This window comes from Spinacia oleracea, chromosome 6 (genome assembly GCF_020520425.1).
Source record: "Spinacia oleracea cultivar Varoflay chromosome 6, BTI_SOV_V1, whole genome shotgun sequence".
Taxonomy (NCBI): Eukaryota; Viridiplantae; Streptophyta; class Magnoliopsida; order Caryophyllales; family Amaranthaceae; genus Spinacia; species Spinacia oleracea.
This window is the reverse complement of record NC_079492.1, coordinates 34,701,690-34,722,515: the sequence shown is the minus strand read 5'-3', so window position 1 is coordinate 34,722,515 and position 20,826 is coordinate 34,701,690. Positions and strand designations below refer to the sequence as shown.

Sequence of the window (20,826 nt, the reverse complement as noted above, 5' to 3'; positions counted from 1 at the left end):
GTACAATCCTCAAATTTAACTTTAGAATCCTTAACTTTAACTTTAGAACCGATTAGAAGACACACATCAAATGAAGAAAGGTAAAATGTTAAAGTAACACCTTTAGCAGTTAAAGTTAAGCTTTTAAAATTAAAAGTTAGTTTTAAAGATAGTTAATATATATATATATATATTAACTTTAGAATCAAAAACTTTAACTTCAAAAATATTAACTTAACTTTAGAATCCTCAACTTTAACTTTAACTTTTTTTTTTTTTAGAATCCTAAACTTTAACTTCAGAAACCTTAACTTTAACTTTAGAATCCTCAACTTTAACTTTAGAATCCTTAACTTTAACTTTAGAATCCTTAATTAAATTTTGAGGTGATGCACAAGTAGTAACTGACCAGTTCAACACAGGTGATGTAAAAGCCAGTGTTGTGAATATCAGTCCACTCTTTCCAACAAACCAGAAGCTGATCCATAGCATCCGCGTTAGTTGAATCTTGACAAAGAAGTTCCAGAATTTCCTAAAAAAGAAAACAAACAAATTAGTACAACATAAACATTTCATAACTTTTAATAAATATTTGATAACTTTACCTAAAAATACCTTAACTTTTACTGAACTACTACACAATTTTAAGAAACTCACACTTTGGCGGACACCAAAACAGAATTTGGAAGGAGGTGAGGCATTCCGCATTTCATTCGCATTTATCATTAACGCCCAACACTCAATAATGGACAGATAGATCTCTTGATCTTCAGCAAGTGACAACATATCCTCTTTTTGTATCATATGTACTGGATCAAACCAGACCAAAGTTTCCCTAAAAAAAAAATCAAAAATCAAAGTTATGCTTTATTAAGTTAAAGTTATGCTTTTTGTACTTAAAGTTAGGATTATGTATTAAACGTTAGCCTTCACTTGGTCAAAATTAAGTTACATTATATAAAACAATTAAAAGACTTACTCTGCATCCACTACGAAAGAATCATCCAGAAGGCAATAATCAGCAACTTCTTGATACAACTCAAGCATACGTTTCATGTTCCTCTTGTAAAAACGCATGAAATTTCCGACAAGGAATGGTTCAACATTAACCTTACCACATGGAATTCCAACTTTAGCCTTGCCATTACAAAAAGAAGAGTGAATAATGGAATGGTAACCGATGGTTGGATCGTAAACTTTTAATTCTTTTGAAGCAGTTTCATGACTTGGAAGAGGGGCAACACTTGGAAAAGGTGCAGCCGGCTGCTCAGATAAGTTTGGTTGTACATCAACCTCCAGAGTTGGGTCTGTAGTAGAATAAATGATTTCTTATCATTTAATGTAAAAAGGTTAAAGTTTTTATTGATATTTCTAACTTTTCAATATATAGTAAACTGAAATATTAAAGTTAAAGTTGCACCTGCATTGGTCTGCTGAGTTGGATCAGCGATAGCATCAACAATAGGAGGTTCATCACACTATACAACAGTCTCGTTGCCGATTTCGTTGACATTTAGTTGATGAAGAACTTCTTGAATATTTTCATTTGCACTAACAATTTGAGGTATAGCAGAAGGTATTGCATCACAAGCTACATTCTCCAAACCTCCAGGCATTGACTGAACTGAAAGTACAATTTCAGCTAATTCTTGCATCATGGCATAATACCTTGGATCCATATCATCATCCGGCAGCGATGGAGATGAGCGGCGTTTCACTACTGATTTAGCTTCAAGTTGTTTCAAATGGAAATTTGAAACAATTTCCAAATTCCTCTTCATTCTCAAAAACTCCGCATGGATTTCCTTCAAGATTCAGGAAAAGTTAGACCTTTTGAATTAAAAGTTAGACTACTGAAAGTAAAAATTTTGTTTGAAAAGGTTCATGATTTCTACTTCAGAAACCTTAACTTTAACTTTAGAAACCTTAACTTTAACTTCAAAATCCTTAGCTTTAACTTTAGAATCCTTAACTTTAACTTCAAAATCCTTAACTTTAACTTCAAAATCCTCAACTTTAAGTTCAGAGTCCTTAACTTTAACTTCAGAATCCTTAACTTTAACTTTTGAATCCTTAACTTTAACTTTAGAATCCTTAACTTTAAATTTAGAATCCTTAACTTTAACTTTAGAATCCTTAACTTTAACTTTAGAATCCTTAACTTTAACTTCAAAATCCTTAACTTTAACTTCAAAATCCTCAACTTTAACTTCAGAGTCCTTAACTTTAACTTTAGAATCCTTAACTTTAACAACAAATTACAAAACTACAATAAAAAAATTTCAAATAACTATAAAAATGTTGAGAAGAAACTTACATGAGATGCAATTGATTGAATTACTGAATTTGACAATTGACCATCAGGAATGATGAACTGGTTCTCATCATCATTGGCAGCATCAATATCGCATGTTCTAGCTTTATCCCTAGCACAAATCTTGGCAAAAACCATCTTCAAAACCCAACTTTTGACAAACAGGGTAGGTAACAGTATTTAATATACCACTACCAAAGCAAGCTGAATCCTTTTCCAAAACAAGCCTTTCGTAGATTTTGGTACCAGACCAATGCTTCATCAACGGAAGACTACAACTCTATGCAATGCCCCTAAATGGAAGGCGATGACAACTTGTAAAACCCATAAACAACCACCAACGTTACCCTGGCAGCCTGAAGTTTTATACTTCCTAATAGCTCGACAAAGTCTCTCATGGACATATCCACACCAATCAAGATTCTTTATTTCATCTACATCCTCAAGAACTTTAACTAAACCAAATCAGCAGTCCTATTAGCTACAGGAGCTAAGAAAACAGAGAATGCAAACATCACAAATATTCGCTTGAACATTTCTCCACCATCCACTAATTCACCCATCTTAATCTCCAACTGACGTAGTGGAATGGTTGCATTTTTTTTTATCTTGAAAGTATTCTCTCCACTGATTTTTCAAACCTACATCCTTAGTCCTAGTGCTGCTATCTACAACAGTGTTGTGAGAATGTAATGGGAGAAGAAACACATCATGCACATCAGATGAAGTAAATATGAATTCCTTTCCAGCCTCTATTTTAAATAACCAACTAACCGAATCAAAATGATCAATCAACCAGGGAAATAATGTTATATCTAACTTAGAAGTTTGTTTAGGTAACGATAACAACCACCCGAATCCAATTTCTAAAACAGCCTTAATTTGATTTGTAGTGATTTTTTGCATGACAGTTGACAAATCATTTGGTCTACACTGGGTAGTCATGTTTGAAGTACTGCAACCCCCATCCAAGCTGAAAAAAAGTTAAACAGGTAAAAGTTAGACGTTTAGCAGTTAAAGTTTGGTTATTAACAGTAAAAGTTAGGTTTCAGATGATGGAAGACTTTCTTAATATTTACAACAAATACCATAACTTTAACCTACATAACTACAACTTTAATATTAAAAAGGGAAAGTTGATTTTTAGCAGTTAAAGTTAGATGAAAAAAGTCAAAAAAGTAAAAGTTAGACTTTTAGCAGTTAAAGTTAAGTTATTAACTATTAAATTCAGGTTTAAGATTATGAATTCTATCTTAACTTTATATCATTTACCATAACTTTAAGGTACACAAATACAACTTTAACACATAAAAGGTCAATTTGGGAAATAAATTAAATTATAAAACTCACATCTGGACATTATTATCAGATTCAACAGGAACATCAGCATCCACCTCAGCCTTAATCCTTGCCTTCTTCCCTTTGGCTTTTATTTCAAGCATCTCAGCCTTGACCTTTACTTTCTTCTCCATGACTCCCGGCTTCTTCTTCCCTTTGCCTACCGGTTTAACATGAGCCTCATCAGCCTCATCAGCCTCATCACCATTAACATCCTCATCCTCATCATCTACATAAGCATCATCTTCATCATCATCATCATCATCATATACATATTCATTTGAATCTGGATAATCTATCTCCTCATCTTCTGGTAAAATCTCCCTCTTATTAGCAGTTTTAGTTCTCGGCGTGATTCAATGATGTCAAAAATCACTGAAAAAGTTAAAATCACATTAGATGAAATTTTTTGGAAATATAAAAGTAATACTTTTAGCTGTTAAAGTTAAGTTATTAATAGAAATAGTTATGTCTTAGATGATTGAAAACTATCTTAACTTTTAGGGCAATTTCCATAACTTTATTATAAAAAACTAAAACTTTAACAAGGCAAAGTACAACGGTGAAATAAAACAGACTGAAAGATTCAATTTAGTTGAAGAAAGGTAAAAACGTGAAAGTTAGACTTCTACCAATTAAAGTTCAGTTACTCACATTTAAAGTTAAGTTATGTTGTTCCTAAGTTTTGGTTGATGACACACACATATTGCAAACTTCCTGATTATGGTTGCTAAATGACTTTAGACAGGTAAATGCCCAAGTTTCTATTAGGATAGGAACTTGAATCAGATGGTGAAGTTCCTGATGTACACTTGGAACAGTCACTGGAGTTCCAGAGCTGGAAGTTGTATCTATTCCAGTTTGAGGTCACAAGAGGAGCAACACAGTTACATATCAAGAGTTCCAAATACTCACAAGAACTATTACAGACTCATGGCCACGAGTTCCTTTGAGAGACACAGAGGAACTCATCACTGTTCCTGAGCTGGAACGTCTGAAGCTTCTGAGTTGCAAGTTCCAGACAAAAGGAAGACATAAAAGTCTAGGTAGTCTACTGTACTTAGAATTTTATGTAAATATTAATTTTGCAAAAGATATATAGGGTACTCAAGGAACTTGTGATTTAATTAGGTCATTTATTTTACTGGAAGAAATTTTTATGAAAACATGTAATTAAATAAAAATAAGTTTTTATTATAAAATAGATTTACGTTTTATGTTATTTTATCAAAACTTATTTTCCTAAAAATTTGCCACAGTTTTTGTAAACAAATAAAATCTGTTGAAGAAAATCTTTTAGGGTTTGATTGAGTCAAACCACTAACTGCCTTGTTGCTGAAACGTGGGAAGTGGTCTTCCCCTTGTTCCTCAAGTCAAGGGACGTGAAGAACAAAGCACTGGCAGTTGGCAGTTGAGGCTTTGAAGGGAACTAACCCTAGGGATAAACCTATAAAAGGGCAAGTATGTTTTCTGGAAAATTACACAAACATTCTAAGAGTTCTTGCTTTCCTAAAAACGTATTGCCAAAGATTTTCTAAAAACAGTTTGTGTCCTAGTTATTTCAAAGTTCCTAAGTGCCCTATATCCACTCAAAAGCATCATTAATATCTAGAGTTACCCAAACACGAATTGTATTTGGTATTAGTAAGGATAGAGTTATCTTGTTGAGACTTAGAGTTTAAGTCTGAGAGAGAGAAGTGAAAGAGCTGTAATCAGAGTAGATTACTGTGAGGAACACAAGTTTGAGAGGAACTTGTGTTGGAGAGATTATTGTAATCCAGGCATTACTATAATAAAAGAATTCTCTTCTTGATTAGTGTCAAGAAGTTTTCACAATTGTTGTTATTGTCTTCTCTATTCTCAGTTCCTTGATTGTTTCTTAAGTTCCGCAAGAAACTTTATCAAAGTTCTAATTACAATTCACCCCCCCCCCTCTTGTGCGTGTTCCTACTGGAATATCAGTTGGTATCAGAGCCAGTACTCACTAAAACACAGGAAACCCTGTTTGAGTCAAGTTCCTGAAAGTATGAACTCACAAGAGAAACTGGAAGAAGGTTACTCGACACAAAGGCCACCTATGTTCGTGTGAGAAACTGGAAGAAGGTTACTCGACATAACCAATGAATTAGTTTCTCTTGGTAGAATCATTCCCACAGATGAACAGGTAAGAAAAATACTAAGAAGCATGCCACAAGATGATCGTTGGAGAACAAAGGTCACTGCACTGTTTGAGACCAAGGACTTCACCAAGTTCAACATTGAACAACTTGCTGGTTCCTTGATGACACACGAATTGCATCTTGGAGCTGCTGTTCCTGAGAGCTCAAGAAGTCGAGGACTTGCTCTAAAGGCTGAGGAACTCGATGAATCTGAACCAGATGAAGAAGAGGCTGCCATGCTGGTCAGAAGAATGAGAAAGCTCTATAGGAACTTCAAACCAGGAAACCAGAAAGGAAGGAACTTTGCCAAGAAAATCACTAGTTCCAAAACTGAGCAAGGTTGCTTCAAATGTGGAGAAACTGATCATCAAATTCGTGAATGCCCTCTGTGGGAGAACGACAAGACCAGAGGAAAAGGGAAGGAACAGGTCAAAGATCGCTTTAACAAGTCTACCTTCAACAGACCAAACTTCAAGAAGGCCATGATAGCTGCATGGGGCGAAGCAACAGACTCAGAAGACGATGAGGAACAACCAAATGAAGAAACTGCAAATCTCTGCCTTATGGCTAGAACAGAAGGAACTGATCAAGTTCCATCAGAAGAAGTAAGTTCCGCCACTCTTCAGTGTCTCTCAAAGTCAAAACTAATTGAACTGTTGCTAGAAACTCTAGATGATTACAAAAAGCTAAGTATATTAAAAGCACAAAGTGATAGAGCCTTGGAACTCAGTAAAGACCACATAAATTATCTGAACAATATTCGATCTGATGTCCAAGGCAGGTTCTTTGAATTACTAGATAGAAATACCTCTATTAATGAGTCATTCGAAAAAATTAGAAATGAAAACATCCTTCTACAAGTTCAACTCAGTCAATATAAGATGTTTAATCTAAGTTTAGATCCTACAAAATCCTTGGAGATCAACATGGGAGTTTTTAACATCGACTTAGAAAATTTAAACAAAGATCTGATCACCACAAAGGAACAAAAAGAGAAACTGGAAAGGGAACTATCCATGGCCAGGGCACAGAGACAACCACCTAAAGTTCCTCCCAAATGGATTGAGAATGCTCAATCTAAGAGAACAGAAGGATTGGGCTTTAACCATAAAACTAGTCATAAGAAAAAGTATGTGGATCTTCCTAGTGTAAAAGTCTGTTTCTCATGTGGAAGTGGAAGTCATATAAGTACTGAGTGTTCCAACATGAAGGAACAGGATCAAAGAAACATAAATTATGTAAAGCAAAAATGGGTCAAGAAGTCTGAAGTTATAGTTGAAAAGGAACTCGAGGAAACCCGAGTTCCTGTAACTAACCTTTGATCTCTTTACAGATTCTAGTGAAGGGGAACAGCTCGTGGTATCTCGACAGCGGGTGTTCCAAACACATGACAGGAGACAAATCTAAATTCCTCTCACTAGAAGCCTACAATGGAGGAACTGTGACCTTTGGAGACAACATGAAAGGAGAAATTGTTGGAATTGGAAAAGTTGGAAGGTCAAGTTCCTACGCCATTGAAAATGTATTTTTAGTCGAGGGTTTGATGCACAGTCTACTAAGCATCTCTCAATTCTGTGACAAAGGAAACTCTGTAAGTTTTACTTCTGAAAACTGTCAAATCATAAACAATAACACTGGGAAGGTTATTTTGGAAGGAACTCGTAAAGGGAACACATATTCTGTGGATCTCAATACAGTTCCCAGGAACAATCTAACCTGCCTCAGTGCCCTTGAAGAAAATTCCCTACTATGGCACAGGAGGTTTGGACATGCTAGTTTCTCTCTGCTTGACAAACTAAGATCAAAGGAACTGGTTCGAGGACTCCCCTCAATCAAGTTCCTAACTGATAAAGTGTGTGATGCATGTGCAAAAGGCAAGCATGTCCGAAGTTCCTTTAAATCTAAGAAATTGGTAAGCACCACAAAACCATTGGAACTCATTCATATGGACTTATGTGGACCAATGAGAATTCAAAGCAGAAGTGGGAAAAAATATGTATTAGTTATTGTTGATGATTACTCTCGCTTTACTTGGGTCATATTTCTAACAAGCAAGGATGAAACGTTTGATGAGTTTGTTACATTTTCAAAGAAAATCCAGAAAACCACAGGTCACCAACTGATCCATATAAGATCAGATCATGGAACAGAATTTGAAAATTACAAATTCGATGAATACTGCAAGGAACAAGGTATGGACCACAATTTCTCAGCTCCCAGAACTCCACAACAAAATGGAGTTGTTGAGAGGAAAAATAGAACCTTAGAGGACATGGCAAGAACCATGCTAATAGCCAGTTCCCTGCCTAGGAACTTCTGGGCTGAAGCAGTCAATACTGCTTGTCACATTATAAATAGAGTTATGATTCGAGCAATCCTAAACAAAACCCCCTATGAGCTACTAAAAGGTATAAAACCCAACATCTCTTACTTTAGAGCCTTTGGCAGCAAATGTTTTGTCCACAACAATGGAAAAAGGAACTTGGGGAAGTTTGATGAAAGAAGCGATGAGGCAGTGTTCCTAGGATATGCCTTAAATAGCAAGGCTTATAGAGTTTATAACAAAAGATCTATGTGTGTTGAGGAAAGTGTACATATAATATTTGATGAATCTAACAAAACTGACATAGTACAGGAACAAGAATTTTTCGAGATTGGTTTATCTCGTGCTGCAGAAAATGATGAGGAATTCCAACCAAGCAAACACACAGCCAGAGGAACTGCTCAACAAAATCAAGAAGTTCCCGTACTAGAGGAACAAGCAGAAAACCAAGAAGATCCAGAAACAACACCAGAGGAACCCCACAATGACCAACAGGGAACTCAGGTCATAGAAGGAACTGACGAAAATGCCACAACACCAGTAGCTCAATTTCAACCTAAACCTTGGAAGCATCAAAAGTCCCACCCAATGGAACTCATTGTGAGTGACATCAGAAAAGGAACTCAGACAAGGTCACAACTAAGGAACTTTTGCGCATTCCACGCGTTCCTCTCCATATTTGAGCCAAGAAATCACTCTGAGGCTCTGGAAGACGCTGACTGGATCATTGCCATGCAAGAAGAATTAAATGAATTCAAAAGAAACAAGGTATGGCACTTGGAACCCAAACCAAAGCACCAGAAGGTGATAGGGCTGAAATGGGTGTTCCGGAACAAGAAAGATGAACATGCAACAATCATAAGGAACAAAGCAAGGTTAGTGGTCAAAGGTTATAACCAACAGGAAGGTATTGACTTTGAAGAAACGTTTGCACCTGTTGCTAGATTAGAAGCCATTAGAATCTTAATTGCTTTTGCTGCTTTCATGGGTTTTAAACTTTATCAAATGGATGTTAAATGTGCTTTCTTAAACGGTTTCTTAGAGGAAGATGTTTATGTGGAACAGCCCCCTGGATTTGAAAATCCCGAATTTCCAAATCATATTTACAAATTAGATAAGGCTCTCTATGGACTAAAACAAGCCCCTAGATCTTGGTACGAGAGATTATCAAAGTTCCTCCTTCAAAATGATTTTAAAAGAGGTAGAATAGACAAAACCTTATTCTTAAAATCTAGAGGAACTGACTTGTTAGTAGTTCAAATTTATGTTGATGATATATTATTTGGAGCAACTAATGAAAATTTGTGCAAGGATTTTGCAAGCTTGATGAGCAGTGAATTTGAAATGAGTATGATGGGGGAACTCAATTTCTTCCTTGGTTTACAAATCAAGCAAACCGAGGAGGGAATCATGATACACCAACAAAAGTATGTGAAGGAACTCCTAAAGAAATATGAGCTAGAATCAGCCAAAGTAAATCACACTCCCATGGGAACTGCTACCAGATTAGACACTGATCCAAATGGGAAAAGTGTGAATCAAACGAAATACAGAGGTATGATTGGATCACTATTATATTTAACGGCCAGTAGACCTGACATTTCTTTTAGTGTAGGACTATGTGCAAGATTTCAATCGAATCCAAAGGAGTCCCATCTAACTGCGGTGAAAAGAATACTAAGATATCTCAAAGGAACTGATGACCTATGCCTATACTATCCAAGAAGTGGATCTTTCGAGCTAAGAGGATATGCGGATGCTGATTATGCAGGTGACTTAGTGAATAGAAAAAGCACATCAGGTATGGTACAGTTCCTAGGTCCATGCATGGTTTCTTGGGGTTCCAAGAAACAGAACACTGTTGCTCTATCCACAGCTGAAGCTGAGTATGTAGCTGCTGCAGCTTGTTGCTCACAAATTCTATGGATAAAACAACAGCTAAGAGATTTTGGTATTATCTATGATTGTGTTCCTATCTATTGTGATAACACTAGTGCTATTTGTATTTCAAAAGATCCAGTTCATCATTCCCGAGTCAAACACATCCACATTAGACACCATTTCCTTAAAGATAATGTTGAGAAAGGTTTGATCAAATTAGATTTTTGCCAAACTGATCACCAAATTGCTGATATTTTAACTAAGCCTTTGAACAGAGAGAAACATGAGAAAATGAGAATGGAACTCGGAATGATCAAGCTAAGGTAATTGCCAAATTGAAATTCCTCTAAGGCAAAAGCAAAAATCATGGTACATATAGACTATTACAAACACAAAATCTTGTGTGCAAACATAGTTGAAGCTTACCATCGTGGCAAATTCACTCACACTCCAAATGAGCAAGGTAAGCAGTTCCTTTCAAACTAGTTAAGTCAGAGATACGAAATCAAGCAAGTCAAAGTCAAACACAATTTTCTTTACATTTTCCTTTTATTTTTATCTATTTATTTTTTAAAATTCAAAACCGAATACCCATATTCAAAGAATGTTTGGAACGGTTCCATTGGCAATAAATAGGAGAAACTCTTCCCTTTCCACATTCAATCCATGCAACCCCCTTTCTCTCTCTCCCACACGCCTTCTCCACTGACATCACCTCTCCTTTCACCTATAAAAACCTCCACCATGGTTCTCACAAGCAACAACGCTGATCTCACATCCCTCAAACGAAAGAGAAACCCTTCATCTCCAGTTCCCATGGATACCTCACCCATTCAATCGCCAATTCCTCTTCGATCCCACAATCCAATGCTCGCAATCACTCAGGGGGAACAAACCGACACTGACATCGAAATGAAATCCCCAATCTCAAACCCTAGATCCTCCACAAGAAAATCCAAAAAACGACGAGTGGAAGCTTCTGGTGAAAACATCGAGGAAACAGAGGAGAATGCACAAACTCAGGGGGAAGCAAAAGGGTCCAAGAAACTCACTGCAAAGGAAAACAACCTGGTCGAGGGGTTCGCAACCAACTCAACATGGTGTGAAGCCACGAAATTTAAAGAGTTGATGGAAATCCTTGAACAACAAAAATGGGTAAGTCTGTTGAGTACCTATGCCAAATCCCCCTTAATTCCTGAAGCTATGAAAGAATTCTGCAAGAACTTTGCATGTGTTGATAATGTATGTTCAAGTAAAGTGAATGGAACTCGCATCGAATTTGATGCCTCTTATCTGGAACAGCTGTTTGGTACACCCAATAGGGGTTTTGATATGTGGCTCAAAGGTCAAATCACAGTGACCATAGATAATGTAGATGAGAAAGATATAGTTGGTTCCATTGGAGGAGATTCTAAAGTATCCACCTCCACCTCACACAACTGCTTTTCACCTCTTCAAAAATTACTGTTTAATATTGTGTGGAGAGGTGTAGTTCCTCGAACTCAGAAAAGGAACATAGCAAGTCTGTTTGATGCATGTCTCATGTATTGTCTTGAAAGGAAAATTCCCATAAACTTTCCTGCAATCATGATCAAACACTTATCCACCTGTATCCCCAAATTCAAAATTCCATACTCCTCCCTTCTTACAGAAATCTTCAAAAGCTTCTCAGTTGACCTTAGCCCATACTTTGTGATTCCCTTAAAATCCACCCAAATCCTTCAACTTGAAATGCTCCATCTATTAAATCTTAAAGTGGTTCAGGGTAAAGTCATTAGGGCTGGAAAGGAAGAGAAACAAGATGAGGAAGATCAGGAAGGAACTGTAGTTAAAGAAGAAGTGGAGGAGGAGGAGGAACTCGAACAAATAGAGGTCCCTTTATCTCGAGGGAACAGGAAGAGTGTAGGAAAAAGAAAGAGCTTGAGGGTGGCAATGAAGGAGAACAAGAAAAGAGGGCCTGTCTTCATGGAAATAAATGAGGAAGGGGATGTCAAGGAGATGCCCATAGAGGAGGATGCTGTTCCACTGAATCAAGAGGAACTGCCTGAAACTGTTGGGCCAAGAAAAAGGACACCCAGATCCTCCAAAAAGTCCAAAGCTCGTCGTGTTCCATCTGAGCAGGAACATGTTCAAGATCATGGGGTGCCTGGAACACAAAGGATGATCAGATATTGGAGCTGAAGGCAACAGTTGCTCGTCTGGTGGAACTACAGGAGGGAACAGATCACAGAATCAGCTCAATGCAGGCCCACATAGGTGCATTGGTTACAAGTGTCAAGACTCTCCAAAACAATCTTCACCACTACTCAGAACAAGCCAATACAACTCGTGCCACAATCCTCACCAAGATCAACAATCTGGAATCTTTTGAGGAGACTGTGATAGAAGAAACTGCTGGTTCTGGTTCCCCATCCCAAGCCTAAATCACCCTATCCCATGTTTCTTTTATCTTTTGCCATGGAACAATCTTTTTAATTTGCTTTTGGTCTGTATAATTTTCAAACTTGGGTATTTGTTCCATCTTATTTTGACTTGCTTGGTTACACATATCTGTGCTTTCTAGTTTTGATCATTACTGCTTGCTTTCAATTTATTGTATGAGTTGGCTTAATACTTTGAGGCTAGCTTAACTTGCCAAACGTTGATCGTGGGGCACTGTGTTTGGAATGGCTATATTTCGTGCTATGCTTTTTGTTGATGTCAACAGGGGGAAGTCAAGGGTGCAAACTTCCAAGGCACACTCAATCCCAGTTCCTGCATCAATCTCTCTGAATCTCTCTGTAAGTTTATTTTTCTTTCTTTCTTTCTTCTCTTTAATCTTTCTTTTTTGTTTTTCAATTTTTATGTTCTGTTTCACAATAGTCTTCTTTAATCTTTCTTTTTGTTTTTCAATTTTTATGTTCTGTTTCACAATAGTCTGTATAAGTTCCTGTTTGTACTTACTCTCTTTGTAAAAAGTTTGCAAGTGTTGTCATCACCAAAAAGGGGGAATATTGTTGTTCCTAAGTTTTGGTTGATGACACACACATATTGCAAACTTCCTGATTATGGTTGCTAAATGACTTTAGACAGGTAAATGCCCAAGTTTCTATTAGGATAGGAACTTGAATCAGATGGTGAAGTTCCTGATGTACACTTGGAACAGTCACTGGAGTTCCAGAGCTGGAAGTTGTATCTATTCCAGTTTGAGGTCACAAGAGGAGCAACACAGTTACATATCAAGAGTTCCGAATACTCACAAGAACTATTACAGACTCATGGCCACGAGTTCCTTTGAGAGACACAGAGGAACTCATCACTGTTCCTGAGCTGGAACGTCTGAAGCTTCTGAGTTGCAAGTTCCAGACAAAAGGAAGACATAAAAGTCTAGGTAGTCTACTGTACTTAGAATTTTATGTAAATATTAATTTTGCAAAAGATATATAGGGTACTCAAGGAACTTGTGATTTAATTAGGTCATTTATTTTACTGGAAGAAATTTTTATGAAAACATGTAATTAAATAAAAATAAGTTTTTATTATAAAATAGATTTACGTTTTATGTTATTTTATCAAAACTTATTTTCCTAAAAATTTGCCACAGTTTTTGTAAACAAATAAAATCTGTTGAAGAAAATCTTTTAGGGTTTGATTGAGTCAAACCACTAACTGCCTTGTTGCTGAAACGTGGGAAGTGGTCTTCCCCTTGTTCCTCAAGTCAAGGGACGTGAAGAACAAAGCACTGGCAGTTGGCAGTTGAGGCTTTGAAGGGAACTAACCCTAGGGATAAACCTATAAAAGGGCAAGTATGTTTTCTGGAAAATTACACAAACATTCTAAGAGTTCTTGCTTTCCTAAAAACGTATTGCCAAAGATTTTCTAAAAACAGTTTGTGTCCTAGTTATTTCAAAGTTCCTAAGTGCCCTATATCCACTCAAAAGCATCATTAATATCTAGAGTTACCCAAACACGAATTGTATTTGGTATTAGTAAGGATAGAGTTATCTTGTTGAGACTTAGAGTTTAAGTCTGAGAGAGAGAAGTGAAAGAGCTGTAATCAGAGTAGATTACTGTGAGGAACACAAGTTTGAGAGGAACTTGTGTTGGAGAGATTATTGTAATCGAGGCATTACTATAATAAAAGAATTCTCTTCTTGATTAGTGTCAAGAAGTTTTCACAATTGTTGTTATTGTCTTCTCTATTCTCAGTTCCTTGATTGTTTCTTAAGTTCCGCAAGAAACTTTATCAAAGTTCTAATTACAATTCACCCCCCCCCTCTTGTGCGTGTTCCTACTGGAATATCAAGTTAAATGAAATGAAGTTAAGTTACACTCTCTAACTGAGTCTTGGCTTCTACTAAACCAACATCAAGTATTTCTCAAGTGGATATGAAATCAAAAAACCTAAACGATACAGATTCAAGTATTCAACATATCATGCTTGCAACTTTGAATACAATGTTCTTCACTATTAGGTGAATAACCTTAAATTATTAACAGATTTATAAACTTTAACAACAATCAAATTTATAAACTTTATAAAACAGAAATTGAAGCACAAAATTGAAAAATATGCTAAGAAGCTATCTGTGCAAAGGAACAAAATAGCAGTAAAAACAAACGATCGATGAAACCTAAAAACCGCAATAATCGATAAAAACCTATATCAAAACACACAAAAACAAAACCGAAACAACACAAACAAAGAAAAACACAATCTCAACATAATTCGAAGAATAATTCAAGTAGAACAACTAAAATAAAAGAACCTAATTATCAAAAATACGAAAAACAAAGAGAATAGGAAGAAAACTAACATGGATGAATAGTCGAGGTAAATGTAGCCAAATCGCGAAGAAATTGCAGACGAAATCGCGAATAAATTGCAGAAGAAATTGCGGTTGAAATGCCTAAGAATAATCGCATAAGAGAGAGAGAAGAGAGAAAAGAGAGAAGCAGGGAAAACAGTTAGAAGAGAGAGAAAGAAGTGCAGAAACCCCCAATTCGAAAGAAAAAAAAATTAAAGGACTCACACGTGCCAATTATGCGGGTGGCCTAATATGGGCTTGGTGTACAATAATTTATTGTACACCCATTGTAAACAAGATTTTGTGAAGTTAATTATGGTGGTTAAAAAAAGGTTAAGTTCTTAAGTTAAAAATGTAATAGTCTCTCCGTATTTAATTAAATAACTAGTGGTTTGGCCGGGCGATGCCCCGAGTTACTACTTTGAACACATACATTGTCGTGTGCATTATGAAAAAGTTGGTGTATATTATATACTTGGATGTTCCAACTTATATGTGTTTATGTGCAATAAATATCATATCTAATAGGTAGCTAAGATGGTGAGATATCAACTTTGTGTGTGTGAAAGGTCCCAAGTTCGAATCTTACTGGAACAAATTTTTGGTGTATGTTATACATTGTACATATTCTTTTCTAAGGAGATGATGTGGCATGTTCTAACGATAAGAGAGTCCTACGTAACACGTATACATTATTAGAGACGCATTTTAATATTAGTATAGATACACTTTTTATAATCGGTCGTATTTAATTAAAGGATACACTTTCCTTTTTTTGTTGTGTATCGTTAATCGACGTCCGCGCACGCTAAAATCACCCTCGTTTTTAAAGTGAAAGTACATTTTTGCCCTTCTAAACATCAACCCCACCTCCCATCCTTTTCCTCCCTCCCTCGTCTCCCACAGACTTTCCGACAACCACCATCGCCTTCTTCTTCCCTTCACCTTCCTCCCATCACCGGAAAATTTCCTTGAGAGAAATCAAGAGGATTGTCCTTAGGTTCGAAGAGAACAATAGATTTGTCCTCATTGTCTGAATTTCAGGTATAGACTTCAACTCCTCAATCACCAAAAACTTCAATTAGAGATGGTGCTTTGCGGCATTGATGACTCGCACATCGCCTGATAATCCACTTCCTCTTCAATTATCGGTGGCAACTCATCGCCCTAATCAATCCCACACTGGCACACTCCAACATCATAAACTAAAAGCAAGAAATTAACCGTTTGTTCGAGTAAAGTAAATGATAGTATCCTAAAATAAACGATCCAACTAACCACAATCACCATCAAACCTTAACTTCATTTTTTATTTGTCTTATTTACCTCAATTGAATAATAACCTACTTAAAATGTTCATCACTACTAGTTGCATCACCATTTGAATCTTGCTCCGAGCCGCCAATGGCGGGCGGCAACCTCTTTTTAAAAAAAATTAGTCAATGATTAGCAATATCCTCACAAGGGCATCTCCGCTTGTAATTAGTCAATTTGTTTTTGAGGCTGAAAGTCCGCTAGCAAGAGTAATATTTTGACGTAATTGTAGTAAGATTCTCACGTAATTATAGCCTTAACTCATATAATTATGGCTACGATTGCTCATGTAATAACTTGTATATAAGTCAATTATTCTAATGAAATAATCAAGGGATGTTTATTACTATAATCGTAATATCTTTTTCGTTCTTAATACTTTATTAATTGTGTGATTAAGGTTGATGACCCGAAACATGACAAATTGCAATATATTGGTTGTTTTTGTTGTTACTGTAATAGTTTCTTTTTGCTTTTACTAGATTATGTATTTTTGTGGTTGGTGGTGGGTGGTCGGAGCTTGGTCGAAAATACAGAGGTGGAAAGGTGAAGCTTGGGAAAGGTGAAGATGGAGGGGATCTGATTTTCTTTTAAAGGGCAATAACGTCTTTTCACCATAGACAAGTGGGCGTTTTTGGCGAATGCGGACGTCGATTAAAAATCCACTTTTTTTTTTTGCTATCATGGTTCTCACTTCCAATTATAATAATATTTATCTCCTTCTTGTGGTACTTACACTTACTTACATCATATTTTTACTACTCCCACCATCCCATATTAGTTGTTACACTTTTCTTTTTCGGCCGTCCCAGATTAGTTGTTACACTTCTAAATTAGGAATGACCCCACAATTATTACATTGTCTCTCTCTTCCCACTAATTTTTTTTTTGTCCCCATACCCTCTCTCATTCAATTAAAAAAAATACCCCACTAACTTTATCACAACTACTTTTTCAACAAATTAACAATTGATAACCAAACAACCACTTATTACCTAAAACTTTGTGCAAAGGTAAGTGTAACAATTAATCTGGGACGGAGGGAGTACAATAAATAAGTCACTCACTCTCCCACTTTCATCATATTTTAATAAATTCAACTCACTATCCTAAAAGTATATGTCGGTCAAAATATATCCTTTAATTAAATACTGAGGGAGTAATAACATTTTATTTTTGCAAAAGTACAAATCTAATTAATTATTTGTATTCTTACTCCTCCAATTTCCCCCTCTTGAACATACATCATTGGAAACTATCAACACCACATTAATTTATATTTCCTTTATCAATTAATGGAGTTTTTCCCAAGGTTGTCAGGAACGGGATCCTACCTTGGATCGATGAAAGGGGTAGGATCGGATCGGTAGATTCGTATCATGATCGCAAGATCCTACTAAATAGTAAAAATAATGTTTATATTATTAAAATGTAATGTAAAATTATGTGTACAAGTAAGCCTAATACTTAAAGATCATTTTTTACTCACATCAGATCAAATACTTGTGTAGATTCAAGTGCAATTAATAAGAAGTGCGCAAGGTTGTTGAAATTAAGATTTTAGTTATGATCTACTTCAAATCTTAATTGATAAAATTTTATGAATTTCTTTACTTTTTAGTAAAAATTATACTATTTTTTTTATAACTAATTTATTGATATAAAAGTATGATATTTTTAATGATATGTGATTATGAACAATTTAGTAATAAAAATAATGTTTTGTTATCTTGAAATATTATATGTTGGATGGGATCGTTGGATGGGATCGTTGGATCAGGTCGTAGAATCGTAGGATTGTATTAAGATCCTACCAAATAATTTTTTTTATCGAGGTAGGATCAAAAGATCCTACACACATTAAGATCCTACCTAAGATCCAGAAAAGTGACGTGTTTTTGGATCGTAGGGTCGTAGGATCGTAAGATCCAAATCTGGAGTTTAACAACCATGGTTCTTCCATTAGTGATAATTCGATCATAAAATGTTAAGTAATACACATAATTTAACATAGAAACCAAAAAAAACCAAAGTGTTCCCGTGAATGTTTTAACATTGACCTGTAAATGGGTTGTGTAAGGGCGGGTCGGACCTAAACTTAAATGAAATAGGTTGGTTCGGGTCATAAACAAGTCATATTCACTCAGGTCAAGTCATTGCTCATTTAGCATAACCCAACCCGGTCCGACCCATTTTTTAAAAAAAAGAAAATGAGTATATGAGTCACAACCTAAAAATACTTCGTACTATGTATCAATCTATCATACTTCCCATTACATGTCACCCCTTTAAAAAACATCCTCATTCGAAACAATGGTAGAACGTCATTTTACTTTCAATCTATTTAGAAATCATGCAAAAAGTTTTCTCCCCTTATGTGATTAACGTAAAACCATTGCAAAGTAAACATAAAAATAAAAAAAATAAAAAAAAAACAAATTCAAACAAGCATAACAAATCAAAATCAACAAAAAACAATAATAACAACATTAATATCAAATCGCAAAATTGACCAATTTCAATCATTAATCTCACAAAAAATCATAAAATAAAAAAATACCCATTAACTCAAATCTAAAGACGGACAAAATAAACCAACAAAACCACATTCAGAGCGTTTTGACTGAAGCGTCATTAGAAGATGATGATCCTAGCTTGTGGGCATATAAAGCACCAGATATTCGTAAGCCTAAGTGTTGCTACTAGAACTCTTGACAGGAAAACCACATTCAGAACATCCATATCTGACTCCAAACGACGTAGTACACTAGGTAAGATCTGCAAGAGATGTTGCAGATGGTGGTAGTGACGAGAATAGGCTTGTGATGCTTCTTGAGGTAGCCATAACATGTAGTGTCGCATCCCCGGAGTAGAGGCATACATGTGGAAAGTTTTGAAAATGTTGTAGGAAATCAAGGAGGTCGCACCGATGGAAGAAGATAATGAACCACACTCTGGTGAAGGTATGAAATCACGTCAATAAAAAAAAAACACAGAAAACAAAATGTAGCACATGCATAAACTCCAGAGCAGACAAGCTTGAGGTGAAATGCAGACTCTCAATCAATGGCCTAACATATACTGAAACAGCCTATGTAGGATTAAACCTACATCATGTGCAAAAGCACATAACTCCACCAATTGAGGTAACATGCTTTATTATTTGAAACTCATTTTCACAGCATATTTTACACCTAAATCCCCAATTCTCAAAACCATGTCCCCTTTTTTTATGAAGTGATCATTTTTTATGCATAGCAACCTTAAACAAAATAAACACCAGTTTCTGATATAGTAACCATTTTTTGAATCATTGTAGCCTTATTCTACCTAAAGTAATAACTCAAGTTATGCATTGATAATGAGGAAACATGATCCTGTTACAAGTAGCTTATAACAACACTTCCACACACAGACACACAACAATTGCACAAGCCCAACTACACTCCAAAGATAGCAGATGCGCATATACTTACTCTACTAGACCATTAATGATGGAATAGTAACCTGTATTATTACAACAATTACAATTTCCTCAATTCTACACATGAAGACTTAAAAATGGTAGCATAGTGACCTTTAAATTGTGAATGTTGATTACTAGCATCTTATCAAACAATACACCGCAAAAATCAGCACAAAATGCATAAAAACCCTAATTTTGAAAATTAGTAAAATCAAACCCTAATTCGTGGCCACAAAACATCAAATTGTGAAGGCTGACGACGACTAGCTCTTATTAGGGCTACAAATCGAAAAAATCAGCACAAAATGCTTTGAAACCCTAATTTTTAAATTAGTAAAATCAAACCCTAATTCGTGGCCACAAAAATTCAAATCAAGCACAAACTTTTAAAAAAAACCTTTAGCATAATCAACAAAAACATCAATGCGCGAAAATATAAACGCAAAAATACATGAAACAACACAAAACATGTGCGTAACTTGAGGTAAAATTAGTGAACTGAAGTTAAATGAATTACGAAAAAAATTGAAGAAGAAAAACAAACCTGATTGTTCGTTGTTAGTAGGTGAATTGCGAAGGCCTCTTCGACCTCCAACCGAAGTAACTCCCTTAGTTTTTTGCGGCATTGCTAGTGGAGGAGAGAGAAATTGAACATTGAAATATAGGAGAGAAATTGACGAAGCTCGAGAGAGAGATGTATGTGGATGAGGAGAGAGAAGAAGAAGAAGACGGAGAGAATGAGGAGAGAGAAAGTACTAGTGAATGAGGGGCTAAATTTCATTTGGGCTTCTTTTCCTCATTTTTATTCATACGTGTGAATAGAAAGGGTAAGGGAAAACCTTCCTCTTTTGGGCTTGGTCCAAAATAATTATCGGTGGACCAGGTTCATTTAAGAAAAAGTCCATTCATTGTGCCAAGTGGTTATTTTAATCAATTAAATTCATTAGAATATTTAATTTCTCATACTTTCCCATTAGAAGATTAATCTTATCACACTTTCCCAATGCCAGATTTTGGATAAAAGTGAAAACATTATAAATAAACGTAATTTGCATGGTTTAAATAAATAAAAAAAGAATCTCAATCCACATTAATTAATCAGGAATTAACAGCTCGAGGTTTTAAGTTTGGGAGGGAAATGTTTAGCAAAGCAGGAACTGCTTCAGATAATCAGCAGTCCTTTTTATTCAAATGAAAACTGCCTTCTCACATAAAATCAAACTACAAACCACTTAGTTTCAGGGGAACCATTAAGATGTCATGGG

The 20,826-nt window shown here is 35.7% G+C and overlaps 1 protein-coding gene across 1 annotated transcript; it reads right to left on the bottom strand.

The window, feature by feature from the left end:
- Positions 1 to 18,210: 18,210 nt before the first annotated feature.
- LOC130463993 (uncharacterized) lies at positions 18,211 to 20,825 on the bottom strand. The gene is made up of 2 exons (XM_056833312.1): positions 20,106 to 20,825; positions 18,211 to 19,049 (listed from the first exon to the last, which is right to left on the bottom strand). Exons 1-2 carry the CDS (start codon positions 20,185 to 20,187, stop codon positions 18,730 to 18,732), a joined length of 402 nt encoding a protein of 133 aa, XP_056689290.1. The 5' UTR covers positions 20,188 to 20,825; the 3' UTR covers positions 18,211 to 18,729.
- Position 20,826: the final 1 nt, after the last annotated feature.